Consider the following 27,011-nt stretch of genomic DNA (forward strand, 5'->3'; position numbering starts at 1 on the left):
CGTTGCCCATTGCTCTTGTCACCGGTCTATGCATCTTGATCGGTTTCCGTTTCGTCACTTCCCCAATTTCATTTAGAGGATAACAGAAGGCTAGTAACTGCTATTTTGCACAGCCTAAAACAATATATCCAAGCAGCGTAAGTAAGATTGCTATGCAGGACCAGACTTCTACCCAGGACGAGACTGCTATCCAGGACCTGATTGGATAAACTGCTTTCCAGGACAAGAATGTTATCCAAGACCAGACTGTTATCCAGGACCACTGTTTTTCAGGACAAAAATGCTTTCCGGGACCAGACTGTTATCCAGGACAGGACTATTACCCATGTCAAGACTGTCATCCAGGACAGGACTGTTATCCAGGACAAGACTGTTATTCAAGACCAGACTTTTATCCAGGACAAAACTGTTATAAAGGACAAGACTGTTATCCAGGACAGGACTGTTATCCAGGAAAAAACTGTTATCAAGGACAAGATTGTTATCCAGGACAGGACTGTTATCCAGGACAAAACTGTTATCAAGGATAAGACTGTTATCCAGGACAGGACTGTTACCCGGGACAAAACTGTTGTCAAGGACCAGACTGTTATCCAGGACAAAACTGTTGTCAAGGACCAGACTGTTATCCGGGACAAAACTGTTATCAAGGACAAGACTGTTATCCAGGACAGGACTGTTACCCGGGACAAAACTGTTGTCAAGGACCAGACTGTTATCCAGGACAAAACTGTTGTCAAGGACCAGACTGTTATCCGGGACAAAACTGTTATCAAGGACAAGACTGTTATCCAGGACAAGACTGCCATCCAGGACAGGACTGTTATCCAGGACTAGACTGTTATCCAGGACCAGACAGTTATCCAGGACAAGACTGTTATCCTGGACATGGTAAAATTACATACATTCAGCCATTGTTTTGACATTGCATTACAAATACTTCATATGAAATCATACCTCTGCCTCACTATTGATAAGTATAACAACATTGACTATACAATTACAGTTTTATTTAGTGTACTTCCACCACATTTTACACAGATCAGCGAATTAACTCCAAAATGGTGTTATTATACATAAGAATGAATGAAATAAAAGTGATATCGTATATCCAGCAACTATTTCCTTAAAAAGACAACCATGCGAAAGCTACACCAACTAAATAAGACAGAATCAAGGTCATTATTTAAGGTAGAAATTATTCGTACATCATTACATTACACATTTACAACCTCTGGAAATCAGCAAACAAAAAGAACTGACAAATAAAAAATCAATGACCTTATCACAAGAAGCAGTAAAAAGGCACAGACAATTCATGTAGAGTAAGTCTCCACACATTACACATTCACAGCCCTACAAGTTAATACTTACGGTCAGAGAAAGATATGGAAATTAATGACTTAATTCCTAAACAGCTTAATAAACATTTCATATTGCAGCTTAAAATAAGTTGTATATGTACGCTATGTGCTATGTTCGTTTTTATTATAAGTATATAAGTCACAACTTTGCGCTTTTTATACTGAAATATATAAAAATATTTTAAATAAAAAAGACGTAAGTAAACACCACCATTTCACAACATAGTTTACACATTTATATATACAGAGACAACCACAAACAATATGGATTTATAATATTTCTATCATGATCAGTTATTTAACATACAAGGTATTAGGCCATATGTAAATAGTATTAGACATTAGGTTACTTACGTGTATTATGCAGATATTTGTTACATATAACCAATACACAGGATTCCAAAGAAGCCCGTAAATATTGAATATAATACACAGAAAGTAACATGAAAATTATAAAAAATGATTCCCATACATGTACATGTTGTTTTATATAAAACATTGAGTAATATGTAGAAATCGAAATGCTCAACGGTTTAATGCTGAACAAAAAAGTTAAGGAAATGACATGATTGCATTAGTTGACAATATTGCAGGGGCCCTATCAATTAAAATTCAATTTCAAATGGCATGAAGCACTAATCCATTCAAATAAAATTATTTGTAAACAAGCTGCATGCACACTGACATACACAAGTAAACAGAAATGTAGAGCACAAACAATGACATGATGAAACTGATAATGGTTTAAGTACAATGAAATGAAGACTTTGTATGAATGATATGAAATGAGATGGATGGGAACATTAACAATTCATAAAGTGAGTCTAGGAATGAATGAGAGTGAAATGAAATAGCCTTGTATTCCTGTACTCAAAGCTAAGCTGCAAAATGGAGTCCAGTCTGATGGGTAGTACTACTTTAATGTTTCTGAAAGAATGAGATGTTGTATTGCTAGCGAGCAAATTTCTAGGCTTCTTTCTCTGGATTTCATGTACCTTTGCTCTTTCCCATGACGTTTCATGAGAAGACTTACATAAACATTTCAAGCAAAACACATCTACAAAAATTAATTCTATGGCAAGTAAAATTCTGTGATCTAGACTACTTTAATGGAGGTCAATGCAAAAAAATAAATCATAAAAAGCAATTTAAACAGAACATTGTCACTAGTTTTGTATTGGAACTAAACATTCAGACAGACCAGATTTGTTACATACAAAACTTCGTTAAAACTCAAAATGAGCAAGTCTAAGAATAAATAGCTGTATGTCAATGACACAAGATGCAGACATGAACTAGCAGACCACAACAGCATTAGAAGTTCAAGCTGTGACAGGTTCATTGTGGCCGTTCTCCATGGGCCCAGCATTCTTCAGTTTCTCAAGAGCAGGGTCGTCATTGTCAGCCAGTTTCACAGAAATCTTCAGCTCTTCGACCTTCTCCGTCACTTTCTCAGTCTGCAAGGAAATATGTCGGGCTGTTAATTGTTGAAAAGACAAACTGTTTTTTGTAAGATGAAGTTCATTTCCGTAACATTCTAAATATCTGCTAGGAGTACCAGGTACAGATGTTGATACATGCGATCTATGTATGCGTGCAATAAAGGCTATAAGGCTGCTTAGTAAAACATTAAATCATACATCTAGTATTGGTTTATGTCCTTATATCAAGTTGCATTGCCCAAATTAAACATTAATAAAGCATTCTTAATCTCTAGTATAATAAATACAGATTTATAAATCATTTCAGTATATTGTATCATATGCATGTAAGAAAAAGACAAACAAAATTATACATTCAAAAATCAAAGCAGAATGGAAAGACAAAGCCAGGGAAAAAATGCGATGTGTGGATGATAATGGTAGTTTAAGAATGTAAATACTGGAAATTTATATATTTTTCATAGTAACCGTAAGTAAAAGATATATGAGGTATGCTTTATTTATCATACAACTATGAAAAAAGAGAAATGGAGCTTTATAAGTTCATAGCCATAGGTATGCATGTATTCTTTATTTAATTCATTTTGATGCTGTAGTCACTGTTTTATTTCTTCTGAAATAAACTTTAGGTACTCAATTAAAAATATTATTACAATATGCATGCAATTTACGCTATATTTAATCCCTTTTAGAATACTTTGATATTTGGTTATAGCCAAAGTGTGTTGTTTTTTACACAATCGCAGACTGCAAACATAGAGCCCTTAAATTAACAGACTCAAGATTGCTAAAGCATCTATGTTGTTTTTATTTTCAAGAAAGGGGCATAACGTAAAAAAAACAAATCAGAGTTATTGGCATAAGTCTGTCTCCGGAAGCATGTGTACCAAGTTTCATTTGAAAATCTTGAACATTTGTTCTTAGTAATGTTTTCATCGAAAAAGTGGCATAACTTGACAATTAGTCAAGTCCCAGTTATTGACCTTGCTATATACCGGGGTATGTGTGTTGCCTGGCAACATGTGTACCAAGTTTCATTTGAATCCCTCAAACTGCTTTTGAGTTATGGCAAAGGTTAATCATGTTTGCATGTTGATTATTGTAAAAAAAGAGACAAAACTCAACTAGTATTATATTCCCAGTTATTGGTCTTGCCATACTGGAGTATATGGTCTCTGGCAATGTGTATCAAATTTTCGAGTTATGGGCCTTGTTATACAAGACTATATTGTCTCTGGCTCATTTTAAAAATTTTAAAGATATTTTAATTCATGGCCACTCTTCCAAGTATTTGCACCAAGCCAACTATGACACCAAGACTATCACAAAAGCCAAACTTTTCTCTTTAAAAAACATAACAGATAAAAATTGTTCATTTTTTTAAAGTCTTTGAAAAACTATTAAACATTGAATTTCAATTTAAAATTCAAAGAATTTTTTTAGTTCTGAGCACCATGTCCAAGCCATGGTGTGTGTTAAGGAGGGGTTTTCACGAGGACAATATTTAGACTGGGTCCTACCTCGACGGACGATTGTTCAACCTTCGCGTCATCTGTTGTGTTATCAGCAGGCACATCTAGACATAAAACAAACAAAGCTACAACACACTTGCCAACCAAACATCAACAGATCCTTAGCATAGCTTATGAAACCAAACAGGTGGAAATATTTATGCCATACTACCAGCAATTCATATCTGGAATGATTTCTAGCAGGAATTATTTTCTGGAATGTTAACTAGGATTTATTTTTTGCATCAACCTATAATGTGCGCCTTTAATTGAAATAAATATTTATATATGACTTTATATAAATTTCCAGTTAAACAATACTGATATATTCTACTGAGAGTGACAAATGAAATGATGTAAGCATAACTCCACGAATGAAGTAGATATAAGCATAACTCCACGAATGAAGTAGAGGTATAAATATGGTACGTGCAGGTTAGTGCAATAAATAACAGAATAGCAACAAAGCAAAGAAAATGTTTTACTGAACTAGCGAATATAATTTTCCAAATCAAATACACATCCTTTTAGTGCACAATTCATGTTGAAAACAACTTACATTACATGGGACTACTTTGCACATACACATGCATGTTTTATAAGATTTAGGGACAAAATCTGTCCACTTTTATTTTTTAAGAAACTTTTACATTTGCACTTCAATTAAATTAATTATTGCAATAATTTTTGTAAATATTGTGGAACAGTCAGAGGGATGCATCAAGATAACCACAGAAATAAATGCAGTGCTGGCAGGGTGCAGAAAATGGCCTGTCCTGCTGTTCCAGTATTACCTCCCCCTTCAGTTGGTGGCTCTTCTGTGCTTGCAGCAGTCTCAATGACAGGGCTTGCTTCCTCGGTAACGAGGGCCTCCGAGTTGCTGCTGGTCACGCTCATATCCCCTGTATGGTCAATTCTGTACAAGGGAGGACAGGGCTTGGATATATACCAGTATGTACATGGAGCAAGACAATTACAGCTAGGCAGGCATTACTAACCTATGTTCTTTGGTTAAAATACATATTGAGTCAGGATTTCACACATCTTTTGTTGATGAGTTAAAATAAATTAACTGAATAAATTCAAATTCTCCCTGGTTTAATGGTTATGAAACACATGTCTTGAACACATGCCTATTGAACCTGATGCAAAAATACAAAGAATAAGTCTTGGATAGATACGACAGCAATACCATACACTAGTATGTAAAAACAATTGAAATCATTTAGAAGAATATAATATTCAAGTAATGGCAGGCCACAACATTTGTTACACCGCATCATGGGCTATATAGATGAATAGTTCAAATTTTACCTTGATATTTCTATATCTGATCTGTGAGTAATGCATATACTGGTACTTATAAACTCAAAATTAATCTATAACTATTAAATCTTATTAAAACTTCATCATGCATACAATATAACACAGCACTCAGTACATGTAACAAGACTTCTGTGAGATCAGAGAACTAACATGGGCTCTGTCTACAATATAAGGCTCTGTCTACAATATAGTTATATACTGTGTAACCATGGAGATGGAACATCCTAGAACACTCACATGGCCACACTGTCCTGGGTGACCTCAGCTTCCATAGTAATGTCAGCTCTTGAGTCGGCAGTCTCATTCAGGGCATCAGCAATGTCCCCCGTGTTATAGGCATCCCCACCTGGTCCCTCTACTCTAAAAATCAAAATAAAACAGATGTTAATAGCTGAACATGGCTAAGAAATTGTAAATGTATATTTTTTTTGTAGGAAATTATCAACCTTAATAAGTTGATAGTTCTAATTAACATTTTTCTACATTGGGTTTGAGAACCTCAGAAATCTCCTTCCACCACTCACCCCTGCTCTGTCCCTGCAGCCTCTGGCTCCAGTTCCTCTGGCGGTTCGGGCCTCATACCCTCTGCAAGCTCCATGGTGCACTTGGGCTCCCCCTGGTAGCGAGCTGACAGTGTAACCCGCTGATACTCTGATGATGAGAACAGGTAAAAACCCTGACCAAACTTGGTGAAGATGAAGGATGTGATGCCACTGGAAAAAAGCAACAAAGGTTAATTTATTATCCTTAAGGGTCATAACACTTTTGTTTTACTAAAACAGTGGGAATGTCGAGTAGTTTTGGAGTTTTCAGCAACAGAAATGCAAATTTTTATTAATTCAAGGCTCTTAATTAACTAAGCCCCAGGTGCACATCTTTATCACCTCAACAACATTCTGCTAAGGTTTCTTGACTCTTGGTGAAATAGTTTCAGCGACACAAGTCAAAAAAATCTGAAATTGGCATTTTTGCTACTTAGCAGGCCATAACTCTGGTTTAACTAAGTGTAGCAGGGAATGAAAACTAAGGTGCACCACTTCATCACCTAAACACCATTCCCTTAAGCTTTCATGACACTTGGTCATATAGTTGAGTTTTGAGTGACACAAAACCAGAAATGTAATTTTTTGATAAGGAATGAGCCATAACTCTGGTTTTACTAGGTGCAGTGGAAAATGAAATCCCAGGTGCACAACTTTAACTTAAATAACATTCCACTAAGGTTTCTTGACTCTTGGTGAAATAGTTTTGGTGTTTTGAATGACACAAGTTTGCATGATACTTACAGATGTAACCTCACACAGACAGACTATATGACCCTCCATAAGAGGTGGCACAAAAAGAAACAAAATTCTTGAACGAATCTAACTCACTTGATGTCCTCCCGTTTGATGGCAGCTGCCTGGACTTGCTGGCGCAGTGTTCTGATGGAGTACACACTCAACTCTCCGAGGTTGCTGAGGCAAGCCACATCGTTTTCTTGGTAGTTGTCATCACTACGGCTACGAAAGTTCACAAATGCAACCTTCCGAATTCTAGAACCATCTGCTGCTGTCAGCTTGAACTTCCACTTGGCTTTAAGGTGGGGCAAGGTGAAAATCTGAAAGCAAATATTCATAAAAGATGAGACACAACATTTCAATCAGTTGAGTAATTGACAACTTACTAATTTGTATTAAACATATTTTATGATAAATTGAAAAACAAAGAAGAAATCACCATGCAGAATATTTAAGCCATTTATGAACTCACTTTAAGCTGCTCTTCCGATGCAATAATGACGGAATGGTGTGATGCCATATCAGGGGCCTTGGCCCTTTCGTGTTGGACCTCAAGAGAGTCTGGCAAGATCCGGTCCTTCCCGTCCACTACCCCGATAGAGATGACTGGGGCTGCATGGCGCAGACGGATTTCCTTGGCTAGAATGCATGCCACAGCATCCTCATTACGCTTCTCACCACTTGGGACAGTAATGTTGTAGATAAACACATGGCCTCCATTGGTTCCTACCCACAAGGACGGGTTGTGTGTATGACCTGCAAACACAAATGTGATAATGCTATCATTTATGATCCACAATTAGCCTATTTGCTTTTTATTGTTTTACATTCTGAGATGGGAAGTTATTAATCAATCAACAAGAAATATGTAGTTTATGTACTAGTTGACAGCAAAATATAACGAGGCAATCCTTTATCAATGCAATGTTACTGTTAAATACCAAAAACATTTTGAATACTCACTATTAACAACGAATGTATCAGCAAAGTATAGGCAGCGGACCATGGACGCCATAGAGTCTTCGGTGTTACGGAACTCCACGCTGCGTTCTACAGGTTTGGGTTCGGGTGTGGTTGGTGACACCTCAATGGCTGTTGATGGGCCTGCTTCAGCTGTGGCAACCTCCTCACTGTGGGTAACATTGTTTAATGATCATAATAATATTTTCCAGAAATTTGCACATTTCAGTCTGCAGCATTTCTATAGAAGTAACAAGTTGTTTTATCATCAAAACAAGTCAAAACCATACTAAATAATCATTATTTTCTACAAATGCCTTCACTTAAACAAGAGCTTGTAGGTCAAGGCACTCGACTATATTATACTTTGCTTTGTCTTAGAAATAAATACAACAATGTTGTTATATGTGCCTGTCAAAGCAAATAAAAAGTAAACAAGAAACATTGCAATGCAACGTAACCAGATTTTCAAGCATTGATAGAACTACCCTTTGTTGTGAGATTCAGTTTCAACTGTTTTTTTTTTGGTTTTATTTTAAGTAACAGTGCCCTTGACATTGACCATAGGGGCACCAAATGCAATCTCATGGAAATCCTCCATAAGCTCTTCCAACATACCAAGTTAAGTAACAATATTTTAACCCTAACTAAAAGTCTTGCAACCCTAACTTAAGTTTTTCAGTAGTGTTAGTACCAACCATTTTTCTCTTTTCAGTAATAGTCACATTGACTCAGAGTCCCAAACACAATCTAATGAAGTCTCTATAAGCTCTACCAAATAAACCGAGTTTGATCGCAACATATCTTCCCTAACTAACATTATTCAGTGACCTTGACCATAGGGGCCCCAAAACCCATAAACTCTTCCTGTAAACCAAGTTTTGAAAGTTTTGAAAGTATATGTCAAAATTAAAATTTGTGAAGCATATAATTATAATACAATTGAATGAGGGGTAACAGTAAAAGTAATTAGTGCCCTAAAACTTTAGGACACAATGTGCCATAAAACCTAAGTTCCTAAGTCAATCAGGGACCATAAATTGTATTTAGGATAATATGGAGTTATGTAACCTCATTGTGTGATGGTCCTGAACAATTGCATGAAGTATTGAGTGAATTGAATGAAGGGTATTGGAGTAAGAAGTTAAAATGCCAACTTGCCCTAAAACTTTAACTGGACACTGACACAGACACCAGGGCAAGTTTTATAGCCTTCTTTTTCTTCAATAGTCAACCTAAAAATAAATTTGAAAATGCTTACACTTTTTTCCCCTTAGCCTCTTCTTTACCCTTGGCTCTTCTTTCCGACCTCCGTCGTCTCAGTCGCCTAAAGGACTCCCGCAGAGACTTCTTCAGGGTTTTTGTTCGAGACATCTGGGTCTCTGACGTGCCTGTTAAATCTGGAACCAATGCAATACTTGGAAATTTGGGTACAATAAGATGTCAAAATAATACAACATTGTATAATCATATTTGCTCAAAACAGTGTGCACTTTAATCAGAATTCCATTGTTTCAAACCATGACTTACCATCTGGATTAAGTGTACACTTGCTGGTTACTTCCTTCTTCTGTACATAGTCTATGAGACCAAAACCATGGGCTGTACCAGCTCCAACCCTGTATAAATCAGAAATACATGTTGGAACAGAAATTGGGGAAATATATGGATGAAAATATATTTCATGTTGGGCAGTCTAACCGCTACCTTATAACTGCAGTTCCAAATGAAATGTCTAAACTGAAACTTACAGCTAAAATTTAGAGTGAAACATCTAGTCCCATACTATTAAACAGTCACAATTCAGCCTGGAGCGTCAAACCCCCAACTTAAGCTTCCATTAAGTGTGGAACGTAGAGCACCCAACATACAACCATCATTCATAGTGAAATGTTTAACGCCAAACTTACAGCTGCCATTCGGAGTGGAATGCAAGTGCTGTGCATGCAGCTGGCGGGTAGAGCTGCATGATGCAGGTTGGTTGGTATCCAGCTGGGTACTTCACATCTCCCTCCCGTGGGGTCACAGCCTCATGCCCCTTCCACACAAAGTTATCACGGTCACCAACAATGTTCACCGTCACCGACTTCACCTCCTGGGGGGAAAAATGAGGGATTGCAAGTGTTTTATAAATCCTGGAAATGGCACAAACATTAATAAAAGTCATACTTTTATTTAAAATTAATACATACTCATGACTGCATAACAAACATGAATTTTGAATGACGAACCTTGAAGTACTTACTTAATAATGCATTTATGGAAAAAATTATTTACTGATAACAAGATTGTTACCGAGTATTTGATAGCAGAAATCGCAAAAATATACAGTAACTGGTGAGTCCTTAAAGATTTACAGTGATCAACACTCATCTCATAAGTTAGAAATAACTTGTTTTCAGCACCTTTCTTCCAAAAAAAACACATTATCATAAGAACCATTGTTTTCAATATTTATTCATTCTTTTCTGTGATTTAAAGCAATTGCATTAATTAAGGTACATCTTAGTAAGAGTATATCTTTAAAGAATATTTTAATAAAGAAGTGAATACATGCAGATTACTTCCAGCATGAGTACTGACCTGTTCCCTCTCCTCTCGCTCCATCTGTAGTATAATGACCTGACCTGCTGTTCCCGCCACCACCAGCGTCTCGCTGAGTGGACACAGTGCAATCTTCTGTATGCCCAGGCGTGGGTCATCACTGTATGGGTCAAATGTGCCCACCTGCCAAGAGGAAATTTTGTTAATTTAAAAGTATGTAAAATCTTTGATAAATTTTATTTGTTCATAAGTTCAAACTTTAAGCCATTGCCAAAATGAGTTAGGTGTATGCAACATTTGTTATGCATGGCATAAATCTTAAAGCTTACCTTTCTGAATGGCGGCCACTCCTCCTCCATTTCACCATTACTGTCAGGAGACTGGACATCCACATGGAAGATGGTGGATGTGGTCAGTCTGTACAGAAACTGCAGGCATGATGTAGAAGCGTCCCAGAACCGCACTGAACCATCTTCATGGCTGGAAAAAGAATAAGTTGTTGGTGACTCTTTAAGAGCGTTTTACAACTAAATACTTAAATATCTTCTTGTCATAATCATGTGAACATCATATCATGGGACATGGCTTATATTGGCAGATTTTAAAAACTTTTCCACCATCAGGACTGTTTTCACGGACTATTACCCTGTGAGAAGTAGATCCCTGGTGAAAGAGTCTATGGTTTGTGGAGTTCCACCTGTCACTGGCCATTCCTGAAAATACACAATCACTGATGACAAAACAATACCAATATTTACCCTTATTCATCTATTCAGAAATGTTTTTAAAGCATCTAACAAATTTAATCATATATATGTTATAAAAGCATGGATTTACAAATTAAACAATACACCTGTCACAATTACAAAGTCCACACAGTATCATACCCTCTTGGATAATCCCTTCTTCTGAGCATTGCCAACATCAGTGATCTTAGTCCAGAGTTGTTCGGGTACGTTAGAGATGTGCTGTGAGCATGTGATGGCAGACGAGTGTAGACTGCATACATATGGGAGTTGGAACGTTGGCCAACCTTCAGTGTCAAGGTCAATTGCTACTATCTCCTCATCTGCCAACACCAGCAACGTGTGGGGCTCATCATGCTCTGTGGACAAGAGAGATCAAGATTAAAATAGATTATAGCATGAACACATTAACAAAGAAAAGCCTCTAAAAATACATCTTGATAATAAAAGTCTTTTGATCTCCTTTTTAGATTTAACAAACTGTTTACCTAATAATTCCTTGCTTAAAAGCGAAGATACATTACTTTTTAAGATATGTTTTAAACCTATTCTGACTATTCTATACAAATATACCATCACAAGAAACTCACCAGCTCTATCTTCATCAGTGTCGTTCTCATCGGCGCGACTGATGGTGACAAAGTCTATGACCTTGGACGTGAAGTCAAGGACAACGTGGGTCTGTCCCTGCATGATGCTCACAGTGTGCTTATCCCCATAACTAGCTCGGGGCATTCCCCCAGAGAATATGATGAAGGAGTCTCTGGGAAATAAAAGTTTATTATTTATGTATATTGATCAGAGTTTTAAACATTAATTCACGGATGCCATGGTTCCTGATATAAAGTCCAACAAGACAACATATGGGAAGCAAATACAAGAAGTACCAAATCTTTATAATATAGAATAAAAAACAGTGGCCCTATAAGTGTATTTGTTTACGCCTTTATTGTAATGTTCTTTAATCCATGAGTGCAATATTTTCAAGATAACAATATATACTAACGCTTTAGCCGTCTTCCAATCCATTTGGAATATGGCTTTGCAAGGGAATGGCCCTGAAAAGAGTCGGAATAATTTTAATTTCATGCAGAACACAAATACAATGCTGCATAAAAATCTTCTGTTCAATAAGTACACTATTGCTACTAGATGAGTACACTATTGTTACAATCAATTGTTAAGAAATTTACCAGCAGGCTCTTCTATCTTAAATGACAGGCAATTTGTACATTTAAGTACCTGCCAGTAGAATTTACATTCCAAAAAAAGCACATCTAACCATAAGGTGTCTGGGCAGGTTCCTTGGGTTCTGAGGAGTTAGCGGCATCCCATGTGATGTAGCTACCATCGGCATGGGCACTCATAAACTCTTCTCCGCTGCGGGACCAGCATAGCGACTCTAGTTGCTGAAATGTAAGTAAATACTTCAGTTTGCATCTTCTAAACTTAATGTTCCTTCAGAGGACTTTGCTAAGATTTTATTTACATCCCAATGTTATAAAGACAAAGTTGTACGTTGACCAAGCAGTGCACTAAGACAATGTGCTATAATTTATAATTGTAATCTATATCTGATGAAAAACAAAAAATCACAAACAATGGTCGTCACTGGCCTTTAATTCTGACGATATGGAAAGATAAATAAAAGATTATCTTGGTCGTGCATATGATTGCATATCTATGATCTAAATTGTAACCTTGTATTGTTATCAGATTTCTCTTAAGTCTAAGGCAAATCACCAGTAAACAAGACAACAGATCAACTTATACTACCACTAATCGCTGATATCATATCAGCACAAATATTTCCAAGAATTAAAGTTGCAAAGAAAATTAACAGGTAAATATCTGCTGTATTCTTTACAGTTGATATGACTTTTTTATATGATTGGTAACCTTTTAGGCTTAAACAGGTCTAATGTCCAAAATTGACTTAATTGAGTATATGTTAGGTCATAGAACCGAAGTTTGCTCACCTGTGTTGAGTTGTAAGTCTGTTCAGAGTTGCTGGCCTTGATGTCCCACAGAACTATCAGCCCTCGATTGTAACCTATCAGAAACTGAAAGCATAGGAATGCATAAGTTCATTGCATGTAACAAAGGGAGTATGATACAAAGTTCACACATCTGAATATTTTTTTTGAACAATTATGTTTTTGTTAAAAAAATTATTTTGGTACTGTTCTGTATTCTTATTAAAACTGCATTCTCACAGATTGACTGTTTTGACAACTTTTTAATATTTTGTCTTGGAATGAATCAATTTTGCGTATATGTCTGAAAAGTGGTGATATAGTACTGCTGATGAAAGTAAGTTCATAGTTTTTAATATTACGCTCTGAAATTGATGTTTTGTGGCAAAGAGCGTTACTTACGCTTTACGAGAAATGAAAATTTCGGCAGTTTTCCAAACAATTGAAATCTGTTCTATTGTTGGTTATCCTATAAAACTTATATGAAACCATTGACAAGACAAAAAATGAAAAACATTGTCAATCTTTGAGAGTGCAGCTTTTACAGTTAAAACAGTTCTTAACATCTTTATTCCTGAGGCAGAATTTCTGAAATTCCCATTACCTTGTCAGGATCCTTACAATGTACAGCAATAGACTCCACTGCACCAGGATTTACTTTGAAGTCATCTGGTACACTGGAAATGTCAAGATAAACCATTTTGATATGACCCCCATAAAAGTAGTACCGGCAGATTCAAATATTAAGAAATATATAATTTCATTACATATTGTTTTAAACACTTAAGCCATGAAATCTTAAGCATAATAAAATATGAATAATTGTATAATATGTAAGAATTCTAACATGATCAAATAGCCATTTGCACGTAAAAAGTGCAAGCATACAGCAATATTAACCATTTAAGACCTAGAAATAACAATTAGTCAACAGTCCCATTGAAAGATAAAGTAACCTGTCATAATCCGACCACAGCCACAGTGGTTTGACCCATTATCTTATTACAGCACATTCCACAACTTCAATTAAGCTTTAATTGGATTTAAAGAACAGCACCTACTTTGTGCAAGCTATTTTGAGATCGGACAAAGTACATTTGTCTTTATTTGTTTATTGATAGGTTCATCAAGAACGAAATACCTAAACGGTCAATTGATGAAATAAAATGGGATTAACTGTATGAGACATAAACAACAGTCAACTGGAAGTAAGTAATCAGGCTTTAATGACAACAATCCTCTTACATCTCCAAAAATTTCCACATTTCTTGAGCAGTAATGAATGGTCATATTTATAACAGTATGTGTTTACTTATTATTTTATTTCTTTAAATGAAAGATAATACTTAGATGTTTTATTTCCAAATTTAGGCATATTAAAGGGGTCATGTTAATCTCACATTGGGCATGTGAAAGGGGTCATGTTAATCCCACATAGTGTGTGTTAAAAGGGGTCATGTTAATCTCACACGGGGCATATTTAAAGGGAAGTGTTTCCTCTACATTGAGCATATCAAAGGTGTCATGTTAGAATATCAAAGGTGTCAAGTTAGAATATCAACTGTGTCATGTTAGAATATCAGAGATGTCATGTAAGAATATCAAAGGTGTCATGTTAGAATATCAAGGTGTCATGTTAGAATACCAAAGGTGTCATGTTAGAATATCAACTGTGTCATGTTATAATAGAATATCAAAGGTGTCATGTTAGAATATCGAAGGTGTCATTTTAGAATAGAATATCAAAGGTGTCATGAAAGAATATCAAAGGTGTCAAGTTAGAATATCAAGGTGTCATGTTAGAATATCAGAGGTGTCAAGTTAGAATATCAAGGTGTCATGTTAGAATATCAAAGGTGTCATGTTAGAATATCAAAGGTGTCATGTTAACCTCAGATTAAGCATAATAAAGGGGTCATGTTAACTTCATGTTTGGCATATTGAATGGGCCATGTTAACTCTCTACATTGAAAATATAAAAGGGGTAATGTTAACCTCACGGATACTGACTTCTGCATGACGACGTCTTGGTAGATTATCTGGTCCATGAGTGTGAAGGACTTGACGTCCAGGATGAGAATGTTCCCACCCTCGGTACCCAGCAACAGTTGCTCATGGTTCGTCGTCAGGCAACACGCCGAAACAGTCTTCATCTTGCTGAAGGTGGAACATAAGTAAACTTGCAAAAGCTTTATTCAGCTTCCTTTGATGCATACAAAGGGTAAACCTTTGATAAGAATAAGAATTTGTCATAAGTTAACAAACTGTGTTCACGATTGCATAAACAGATGTACATGTTAAAAAGACTGATTCTTCAACACAATAGATTTTTAGAGAACTTTTGAGTGTAGGAAAGTGCTTCCTTATACTGAATAACTCTGTCTGGAAGATGGTAGCAAACTTTTATTAAACACTGAAAGCAAGAGCCCAACCAGTACTTACTTGTTCTCGATGACAAAGTGTTTGACCTCGTCAAGGGAAGAGTTAGTTCCGTCGCGGTCATTGTTGATCTCCCACAGGTGGAGGCTGTTGTCTGAGCACTGCGATATCAACCGACCCTGTAAACACACAGCTACATATATATGCCCTGATGAGTGGATGGATACATACTCAACATTCTTCCAAAAATAATAATTAGTAATTTAGTAATTACAAATATAAGTAGGGATTTATAATAAGTAATTTTGTAAGTGGGGTCTCCAGAAGGCTCTGATGTTTAAAATTACTAACATACTAAATTATGTATTAAAAAACAATCCCCACATGCAGCATGTTACCATGAAATTAATGTATTTGTCAAGTTTATTAATGTTTAATCAGGTATTAACTCTAGGTTAGCTAAGATGGAATCTCTGTTCAGCCATGAAAAACAAAAAATATGCAGAGATTTCTCAATTTTAAATCAGACCTACAATTAATTTAATATTAAAACAAAGAGAGAACATTGGAAAATTCAATATCCAAGCATGTTAGTGCATATATCACATACAAAGCAAGTATTTCACCAAGACAGATTTATTGTTTCAAATTAAGGGTTTGACAGCTGTCAGATACAAATGTAGCTGGCATGCAACAATATCTGTTTTCTTATACCAATGAATTCTCAACAATATCATGGGATGAAAATTATAAGGAATGTTTAATATTTCCATGGAAATGACTGTTTTATGAAAGCAACAAAATATTTTCCAACTGATACAGTACTTTCAGCAAATAAAACTGACTATCAAATACTAGGGGCAAGTATCAAATTACAGGCCAATTTTAAAATTGTTTAGTTCAAAAGAATGTGGTAGTGACTGCTACAGTGGTTGTAAGAAGGGTAAATAAGTGAGAGGTCAATAACATACAAGTAACAGCAAAAACAGTTCATTTTACACCTCAGCAATGAACAACTGCTAAATTACAGACACATCAGACTTTGAACCTTGTCTATAACCAGATTTGAATCATGCTAGATACATAAAGTCTGCATGTTTGTTAAGAAGCATTTTTTACAGGGCCAGCTGTTACTACAGTAATATATCAATCAATTGTATTAAACAGACATAGGAATGTCGGAGTTTTCTATAATGACCACAGATACATATTAATTATCTTCAATTACAGTAGTTGAGGGGTACAGGGGAACATTTATTATTTTGTAATAAATTTACCAAATGCAAGGACTTTTGACCATAGTATGTCCTTCAATTACAATGATATTCGTCTACTTTGGTCAAACCATGTTTTTCTGACTTATTGCAGTGTTTTTTCCACCATTTTGGGAATGAGGCCGGGCCTTTTTGATTGGGAAAAATTAGTTATTTTGACAAAAAATGAGGAATTCTTATTTTGTCCAAAAAAACATAATGATCAACAATGCTTTAAAAAATGGAAAATATATTTATAACAATGTTACATAGTTTGTTTCTTGAAGATTGCACTAGTTCTTCCATAAGAAAATGGTTTAGGGGTCCAATTCTTTTAAGATGTCAAATCTTCTTTTTTCCAATTTTGAAAACAGAAACTTAGAACTTCATTTACATTTTTGGGAAAAGATTGTTTTAGCATTGGAAATTTGCGGAAATTTCAGCCTTAAATTGGTCAGAAGAACATAAAGTGAATTACAATCAGTAATTCATTATCATAATTAATACAGGTATTGTACAATTAAACTGCCGATTCAAACAGTAACCTAAATAAGCCACTTCTTTGTTGTTTATCTATTAACAAGCTCCAATTAATTCAATAACAACAAGCACTGAAGAATAGCACTCAATTACTAAGCCCAGAATGCATTATTGAACAAAAGTCACAGCAGATGCAACAAGACACTTGACCAAAACTAATACAAATTTTCCAGTCATTGTCCCTAAAGGTGAATATTTGTACAATGGCCTTATGGACCTTTACACCATTCAATAGCTCTATTGTATTTAGACAACACATCAGGTAACACAGACCCAGAAATTGCAGTAGCGGAGGTTTGTGTTTTTCTTCAGGGAAAGCGGCTTTCCACTAATATGGAATTTTATGGGCCATTACAGCATCATTTTCAAAACATTTTTGCAACAGCTCTTTCCATACATAACAGTGTAAAACGGTATCGATTGTTGCCTAATTGCCTTGCCCTAAGAAAATAAATACAGCAATACGGAAGTTGTCGTAATCATTTATGCTGAAAACATAATTGTTCTGAGTATCCTAATGAATTGAACCACTTTTATTATTTTAGAGCAGTAATATTTCCCATTTAATACCCTACTTGGCCAACAATTCATTGTCAGTCGCATGCTAATGGGACATCCTGGTGACAAACATGCATAATCATGCCTTGATAGTTGAATACTGTCTGCAGCCTATCACATAAAATTCATATTCATAAACATGGTTTATCTGACGCTAAGCTTGTTATTAATAATGTATGCTGTAGATTTTTCATAAAGCATTTATCTCTGTTGGACTGACCTGTTCCGGAAGGAAGTAGAGTTCTGCGACAGTAACATCTTCCTTGTGTTGCCCAGTCCACTCGACACCAGCTGCTCCAAATCTAAACAGGACCAGTTAAGGAAAACTGTGCTCCACTTCATAATGGGAAAATAGTACATAGTCAGTTACAGGGCAGAAAAACAGAGTTGCCTTGATGGATCAAAGTTGTGTACCTTTGATGTTCCATAACCAGCTATGAATTACTTTTAGTACCTAATTCTTAAAACAGGAACTTGCTATTTTATTAAAAATTGTAAATGGAAGCACTTTATTTGTACAATTTGACATACCAAAACAACATATTTAGTCATAGTACTGGGCAATTATCTTGATACAAATAGACAAGATACTTTAAGCCAGAGGTATAGCAGCTATGGACCACACATGACCTCGGACTATCCTAGATGACAATTACTCCTACCAGAGCAATGTTACCAGGGCTAATGAATTTCCATAAATATTGCTCTATACACTTGACCGAAGCTTCACTACAGGTCGTCAACTGATAGCGGCCTTTAGACAATGCTCACCTTAATTGGCAATAATTGTTATCCCTCAACAGCTCACACAAGGACTGATAAAGAAGGTACTAAGTTTACAAACTTTACTATCAGGTTGTAGTATCCTTGTAAACATTTAGCAGGCCTATAATCAGAAACCTAGTCACTGACTGAGAGGGTTTGTCAGCCAGTGTCCACTGGCCAATTTATCATGACTTTATGTACAGACATGAGTCATTGCGCTGATAATCAGCATATTGATAATCTTGAGTCAACATGTGATATGCTCCTCATGTAATAAATATACACATCATATTTATGATATTAGAATGCCCAAATTTCACATATGTTCATCATTTTTTTTATTTTTCAACCCCTCTAATGAAGTTAAACTGTGGTGACAGAGCATACACTGGCCTTTCACAGTTTCAGTCAATTAACTCTATTATACCAGCTCTTTCACCAGGATAATGATAGACATCTATGAAAAACAAGGGGCTCCAGTTACACTGATAACATACTTCTAGCAACAAAGGGGGCCCTTAGCTAACATAAATAGTAAAGGACAGTGAATAGCATGAGCGCTGAGATCATAGGGACATTTGTTTAAAATTAAGTCCCCACCATGCTTGGCTAATGTGACATTAATTGGTCAGCAATGATTCAGTATGACTGCAGGCTACAGTATAAATTGTACAAGACCATTCTAATTGGACAATGATGAAGATCAGTAAGTAACAAATGTAAGATTGCCTGACTAAAGGTAGGACAATGCTCTCTCGTATTTTCATGAAATTCTTGTTTGTAAGTATTCCTGTTCCTCATGCCAATTTTATAATAAAGTGAGAAACAAATATGATATTAGATTATAAATTTACATAGATTTTGGGAGAGTGATCAAAGAAAGATAAAGTAAACCAATTTTTTAGTTATAAAGCATGTCACTTTTTCTCTCAAAAAAATCATGTAGACAGTTTGCCCTGTAACTGTTGGTGGTGAAAAACAATTGATCCTTGGCTGAAAACTTGTCAGACTATTGCTCCAGTCCATGTATTGATCTGCAGTTAAACCAACATACAAACTACCATTTTTACAGAAACAAATGTTGAAGGTAATAAAATCTAACAGATATAGAATGCAGCTCTATCTATATTTCGCCCTCATCATGAAATAAAACACTGTAAACATCTGCTATATAAAAAAGCATTTAAGCTCTTTTTTCTAAGTATTAAATGTTGCTTACATTTAAGTGTCATTCTATTAAAGGGACTAGACACCAGATGGTTGAAAATCGGCAAATTTGGTATTTCCTCAAAACAAGCCTAGAATTGTCAATGCGAGCTAGTAGGAAACAGATAATACCTCATTTTACATGATTATAAGAAAACGCAACCATCATGTTGCTGTCTTATCTGAGTTTTCCCCATTAAAAATTGTGCACAATGGTTTCCCAGGGTTTATGAGCATAGATAAATGTCCCAAGGCTTTTTTAAAATTACTGGAATTTACGTGATTGACAAACCCAGTAAATTTCGAATTAGAAAAATGCACAAAAGCTACAAAAGACGCATGTGTAGTAAGCAATGGGATACATCTGTAAGCAAGATTCGATGCATTCAATGTCAATTTTATGTAAGTGTTTGACAATTTTCCTTTATTCTTGCAATCATCTGGTGTCTAGTTCCTTCAAAGGCCTGTCCCCTAAGCATTACATAAATCAGGGCTTTTTCTGCCCATTTTGGGAAAAAGACCCTAGACATTTTTGGAAATTTTGCGTCGTGAAAAGTCGAAATTGGGAAATTTTACAGTTAAAAGAAAAAGCTGTCTAGTCTCCTGCGAATTAGGAAATTATTTAATATTAGTTTATTTTCCCTTTAAAAGACCTACAATGGCTGAAATATCAATCCTTGGGGTGTAAATATCTATTGCAATAAATCATGACAGATAATATTTCATATTTCAGTTCTCTGAATGTGATGAAAATCAATGATTTCTGAGTTCAATTACCAAAAAAAATTCACATAACATAATTTATTAGGATGTTGAAAATGAACCAGTATGGGTATAAAAAAATTAAAAAATAATAATTTGGATTTGGATTTTATTCTTTGTGAATGGGTCCGATAGTCGGACCCATGGGTACAATAGGAAAAGCCCTGTAAATAGACTGAAAAGTTGAAAATAAAACATTAACAGAAAGGTAATGTAGGATACCATTCCTACCCCCATCCCCAAGAGTTGAATAGCTACCCTCATGTGTGAGTAGGGGCAGGTATGTATATGTTTTCCCATGTTTGTCCCAGTACAGTGCCTGTCTAAAGGCCTCCCCTTGCATGTCGACTGGGACGTTTATCCCATTAATACCTAGACACATCCATGTGCTACTCTGATTACATCATCAACTAACAACCTGACCTAATCTAAGTCAATCAATAAGTAAACTAGCATTTTCTCCAACATCATTGATCAATAAAACACCTCTCTATCGGAACCTTACTTCAATTTGCATGCAGTTAAAATCACCTTAGTTTCCAGGGCATTTCCAGCCATGGCACAGTTTTCTGTGACAGAGGCCATTAAGTTAGTGATACACTCATTTCAGACAGGCAAATCTACCCTAATGGGACTTTCCATAATTGACGGTGGGTTGGTGTTTATGATAAAACATATTACAGGTTTTTGTTTTCTTGTAAAACATGTATTGAAGTTTCAATATGTAGGACTTAAACTATGAGGTTGTAAGCCAACACCCTCTGGTTTTACTACAAAGACTTAAAATTAATGACAGTTTTAAGATGTACATCTGACCAATGACATTAACAGGCAGTACTGAAGACTGTACCATAATTGAATCTTACTGTACCATAACTGAATGTTAATGTACAAGCTTTGAACCATGTAAGTGAGTAATTACTGGACTTGCGTCATATCAGCCAAATACTTGCTATTGCATTATACATAATGGAACATATCACTATCATGATTTAACTATTAATGAACCTTTTTTACCACAAAAGATGTCTAGTCTCCCCCACATACTTTCATGTCACATTGTACAATGAATACAGCAGCCTCAGGCTGATTATTTGCTCCATCAACGGCAACATGACCTTATAATAACATCTGTTACAAACTGGGCACAGGGCCAAGGTTACTTTTGACTGCATTGATATAGAATGGTGGTGTCACATTCATGTTTTGATTTTCATTATAATAAACCTAGTAGTATATATTGGGGGAAAGGGGGGTGGGGAAATAGGGTGTAAAATGATCAGCGTTCACAACACCAATAAAATATTTAGGAATTTAAAACCTACATGTATAACAGATTACTGCTGATATTTGTGTAAAGTATACTGTACATTATTGTCATAAATATTAAATAACCTCCTATTTTTTGTAAGTATAAAGAGAAGAATTGTTTACATTCCTGCTAAAGGATACTTTAGAGATACAATTCTTACTACAAATATTTCATTAATGATATCAGTTTCTGTATAGAACAGTATGTTAGAGGGACCATCCTTTTTTAAATCAAAACATATTTCAATAGAGGAATGTGGTCATGTTTAAACTGTTTTATAGATAGCATCTGTTCTGTATCATTCGTTGGAACAAGGTTAAAAGTACTGTAAAGAGGATAAAATTAATGGCTGATATTAAACCACTATAACAGAACCACAAAGATTTTACAATCAGAACACAAAAAAGCATACATGTGTCTTATTATAAATTACAATTCTGAAGGTCAAACTGACCCAAAACAAAAGCTGTCACCATAAGTGACAAATGCTCCCCAAGTGGTACTAACAGTGATTTAAATGTCAATTAAAGTCTATGTCCTTATAATGCAGCATTCCATAGTAGACAAACACTAACTGACTAAGTTTGACCTTGACCTTAGAAGTAAGGACGCAGGTTGGACAGTTGCAACACATCATCTTGGTATGTTGAACACATGTGGCAAGTTAATTTAAAATCTGTCCATAGTTCATACATGAGTTCATTACAGCCCCGGACACAACCATCTATACTGATCAACTGTATGTCCTGATATGCAGCATGGGGGGGGGGGGGGGGCATAAACACCAGCTTGTAGAGCCACTGTACAGGTAGTTGATTTCTCTCACAACCGGTGTGGAGTCATTGGATTATGCTATGCATGGAATGTGAAATATTGACTATAATTGTACCATATTGATGTAGGTCACAGATAATACTATAATTCTTTTATACAAACACTTGTTGTTCAGAAGCCATCTGTTAACTTCATCACATTATTTCTGCAATTGTAGTTTAAAAAGAAACATCAGACAACAGAAGGGGCATAATTATAAATTAACAAAATTAATTAACATGTATGTGTTAGAAACAGGCCGTTAGTATAATTGCTTTCAGCACACAACTGTGCACGCTTTGAATGCAGATTGAGAAAATCAAGTGAAAATTTACTTTACTTAAAAACCAAAGATGCAACTGGCTTCAGTAACTTGACTTTTGAAGTAGCCCTCGCCACATTAAGCACTTCTAATTTATATACTTAAGTTGTAACTGGTTAATTGGCTTTAATTGCTAACTATTATTAAGCTAATGTTAGACATACAGCTACTGTAGAAGGAAGACAAGACATTTCCATCTTGACCATCTTGTACCCGCCTTAACAAAACATCTAGTAATAATATCAATTCTGATGTCTGAAAATTCAAAAGCTATCAAACAATTTCCCCGCTCTAACAAGAATTCAAACAGCCCATTGACTAGTGCACTGTCAGACAGATAACCTTTATTCTGTTTATAGGAAAGCCCACATTGAGTCGACACTTTATTTTCCCACATGACAGGCTAACAATGAGTTGACTTTAAAACCATTATACTGAATCAAACTGCGCAAAAAAGATAACCATTAACACAAACGTAACAGATAACAGATTTCTTTTGACTCAATTTAACTCTTAAATCAATATGCTCATGTACCACATAAGAACAAGATATAAAGGCTAAACGGCAGTTGGACATTACAGCAAATATTGCATGTGTACAGGGATCTTTTCTAAGACAGACAAACTAACCCAAAAATCTGTCACAAACGCCATCTACAAATCCTGTCAAGATATATCTTTATTACGGTATGCAAGAAGAATTTGTCATAATCAGAGCTACATTGATTTTTACCTGGCACTTCTAGCTTAGCACAGCAATAAAAGGAGCGATTAGTCACAAGCACTTTCCCTGTCATCAATTATGCATTAATAAGATTTGACAATAGTAACTCAATTTTCTATGCAAATAATAATGACACTTAAGTAGATTAAAAATCAACTGAATTCTCTTGCTACGATTTTAACTTTTTTGCGAAACCATGCTGTACACAAGAAACCTACCATTTTATCTTCTGGTCACTATGCGAAAGTTTTGCAAGTACACAAAGGATACATTCGAATGGCACCAGTTTTGGTCCCAATTGCCAACAGTTTCAGCTTAGGGTCAAAGGCCAAGGCTGATGGCTTGCTTGGAAAACCATGCTCACCTAACTGAAAAAGACAGAAAGTTTCCACTTAAATCACCCTGTCATTTTGTTTCTTACAAAATAATGTGAATACATGATCCTCACATCATGAAAAAGATATCTGTTTTATTCAGTACAAAAAGAATGATAAGAAAAATACTCATATCAAATCAAACAAAGTAACATTGTTCACTGTAATTATTCATTATTATCACTTGCAAATAAACTTAATGAAAAATGTTTGTCAATCCTTTAAACAAAGCCTATCATATTGCAATTTTGCACCAATGACATTAATGGAACAATCAGATATTCATATTGTTCAACCATAACATTGAGGTTGTAGATAATTTTAATTATTTAGGTACTGTTATTAACTATACTGGTACTTTTGTATTGAACCAACAACATTTAGTTGGAAAAGCCCTCAAGGCTATGAACACATTGTTATATAAATGCAAGCAATTTGATCTTAAACCTAAAATATTTTGTCAATTATTTGATGCCTTTGTTGGTTCTATACTTAATTATGCATCCGAAATATGGGGTTTTAGTAAATCCAAAGAAATAGAACGCATCCATTTGAAATTTTGTAAACGATTGTTACAAGTGAAATTTAATACATGTAATGCTGCTGTATATGGCGAACTAGGAAGATATCCTCTATATATTAATAGATATGTACGCATTATTAAGTACTGGTTTAAAATTGTTAATAGCAATAATATTTTTCTGAAGTCTATGTATAATCATGCACTTGATGATCACAATAATAAGGGTTATACCAACTGGGTTTCAAATGTGAAAACTTTGTTAAATAATTATGGTTTTGCATATGTGTTTGATAATCCCAATGCGATACATGTTAATACATTCATTAGTGAATTTAAAAGTAGAATTGTAAATACATTGTTCTGTTCTGTTCAAACGGCTTTAAAGTCACCATTTATTGTTGGCATTCACAGTTGGAACTGTCAATAATAAAATCATTCATAGTACACTGACATATCAGAGCAGTCTGGATGTTTAAACTTCACTTAGCTTTTTTCAAGTAATACTACTGTGTGCCAATGACCTTAATATCATTTCATGGTTTCAAGCACATTGTTATGGGTCTGTGTGAATTTCACATCAAGTGCAACAACTAATTTTTACTATGTATGGCTTGTCAATCTACATCACAATGACATCAGTGAAAATCAAAAATCAGCGATTTAGTGTACTCTTTTTTGTTTCAAGTCAAACTTACTACTAACGAGACAGCTTCATTACACCACAAAGCATCCAAGACATTGCGAAAACTGTTGGTCTGACTGTCCTGACCGGCAAGTTTGTACATTGTCAGAATTAAATTTTAAGGGGTTCAGTCTACATGACACTTTTCCTGCTTAGATGAGGTAAAAAAATGAACATTTTTCATTTGTTAATTATAAAACAAGTGCAAATAATCATTGTTTAAAATAAAATAAACTTTTAAATTCATCTCTTGGAACATGCTATGCCATTACTCAGGACGGGACGGTCTGAGAAATACACATTTCCACAATTTTAATGACAAGTCCAGGACCGTCAAAAAATCATGCTGTAAATTTTTTTTTCAGATCGACAAAATTCTTTCAGGCTTAAACAAATCAGAGGCTGTCGGACCGAATGACTGATACTTTTTTAACTTTTGCAATGTCGGCCATACATGTACGGTTTGCGTTGGTTTCATTTCATCTAACCAATTAAATCATAGCTTACAATTATACCCCAAATTTATGACAATAGAAAATCTTTGAATAGCTGAAACTGACTTTACGAAACCAACATTGAATGATTGATGTAATACCATTGGACTGCCACGTTGGTGCAATAATGCTTTGTTTCACTGATTGACAAACATGTCTTGCAAAGTTTATATGCAAGAAGTACTTTAACACTCTACTATTTCCTCGAAACTTAAATAATTCCGCATTTTCTGAATGGGTTGAGTCAGAGTTTACTTTGCCAATATTCAATGCAAACTTAATATTTTTACACTTACATCTCTACAGTAGTATATTTTATATTCTTTACAGAAATCAACATATTAACTGATAAGTTCAAATCACCATCTATCATCAAATTTTACTCTTTTCAATCTATCATCAGAGACACAATTTCCCAACAATAATATTATATGTCATATTTTAGACCTAACGATGACAATTAAACATAATCAGAACGATGACAATTAAACATAATCAGGATAGTAATGATATCATATGCCATTATGATTACTACAGTACAGGTTAAACAGTTATATTTAGAAAAAATATATAAAGGAATCAATGGTTGTAATGATTCAAGATAATTCACAAGATAATTCAAAGTGTTTATATTTAAATATTGAAATAACCACTGTTTGAATGGTTCTTGGCTGTCATTTGAACTATGCAAATATAATGACTAAATTATAAATGAGTCATCGCTCCATCAATATGGCCGACGTAACAAAGAAATCGCTTACCCGTCGAAACCCAAACAATTCCTTTTTCTGGCTCTCTCGTCCTTCACCTTCCTTAGGAGGATGCCTCCTCAAAAATCGCATCATTTTTAGGAAGGTCTTCAATGTTCAACCTACAATCAACAACACAGGATGTAAATAAAACCAGTCACGCATCGTGCACACGTAACACGCATCCAAAATTATTCTTAATGAGCTTTTAATTGGCAATTTTGCGCTCTTTGATAAAAATGAGAAAATAGATCCAGCATAATTTTTAAGAAGAAAACAGAAACTTATTAATTGCAAACCTCGTATGATTTTATATTTCCGAAAAACACAGGTTTGGTAAACAGCCGGCTTTTCACTGCTTTCGTTTTAAATCCCCGCCAGAGGGCTGTCGCAGTCAACTCCGTAC

The 27,011-nt window shown here is 35.2% G+C and overlaps 1 protein-coding gene across 3 annotated transcripts; it reads right to left on the minus strand.

Annotated features, from left to right (window-relative positions):
- Window positions 1-993: 993 nt before the first annotated feature.
- LOC128205062 (lethal(2) giant larvae protein homolog 1-like) lies at window positions 994-27,011 on the minus strand. 3 transcript variants are annotated; one of them, XM_052906472.1, is made up of 26 exons: window positions 26,905-27,011; window positions 26,618-26,727; window positions 24,054-24,151; window positions 18,100-18,181; window positions 15,592-15,707; window positions 15,160-15,306; window positions 13,754-13,826; window positions 13,153-13,236; window positions 12,456-12,582; window positions 12,180-12,231; window positions 11,764-11,936; window positions 11,315-11,532; window positions 11,073-11,140; window positions 10,757-10,907; window positions 10,467-10,610; window positions 9,794-9,978; window positions 9,414-9,502; window positions 9,145-9,283; window positions 7,887-8,053; window positions 7,396-7,679; window positions 7,017-7,243; window positions 6,168-6,356; window positions 5,881-6,003; window positions 5,112-5,233; window positions 4,327-4,382; window positions 994-2,821 (listed from the first exon to the last, which is right to left on the minus strand). In XM_052906472.1, the coding sequence occupies exons 2-26, from the start codon at window positions 26,699-26,701 to the stop codon at window positions 2,687-2,689; spliced, it is 3,333 nt and encodes a 1,110-aa protein (XP_052762432.1). In that variant the 5' UTR covers window positions 26,702-26,727; window positions 26,905-27,011; the 3' UTR covers window positions 994-2,686. The 3 variants fall into 3 exon arrangements, with proteins under 3 accessions (XP_052762432.1, XP_052762448.1, XP_052762441.1); XM_052906481.1 differs by lacking the exon at window positions 4,327-4,382 and having other exon boundaries at window positions 2,684-2,821; XM_052906488.1 differs by lacking the exons at window positions 4,327-4,382; window positions 5,112-5,233.

This window comes from Mya arenaria, chromosome 2 (genome assembly GCF_026914265.1).
Source record: "Mya arenaria isolate MELC-2E11 chromosome 2, ASM2691426v1".
Classification (NCBI taxonomy): Eukaryota; Metazoa; Mollusca; class Bivalvia; order Myida; family Myidae; genus Mya; species Mya arenaria.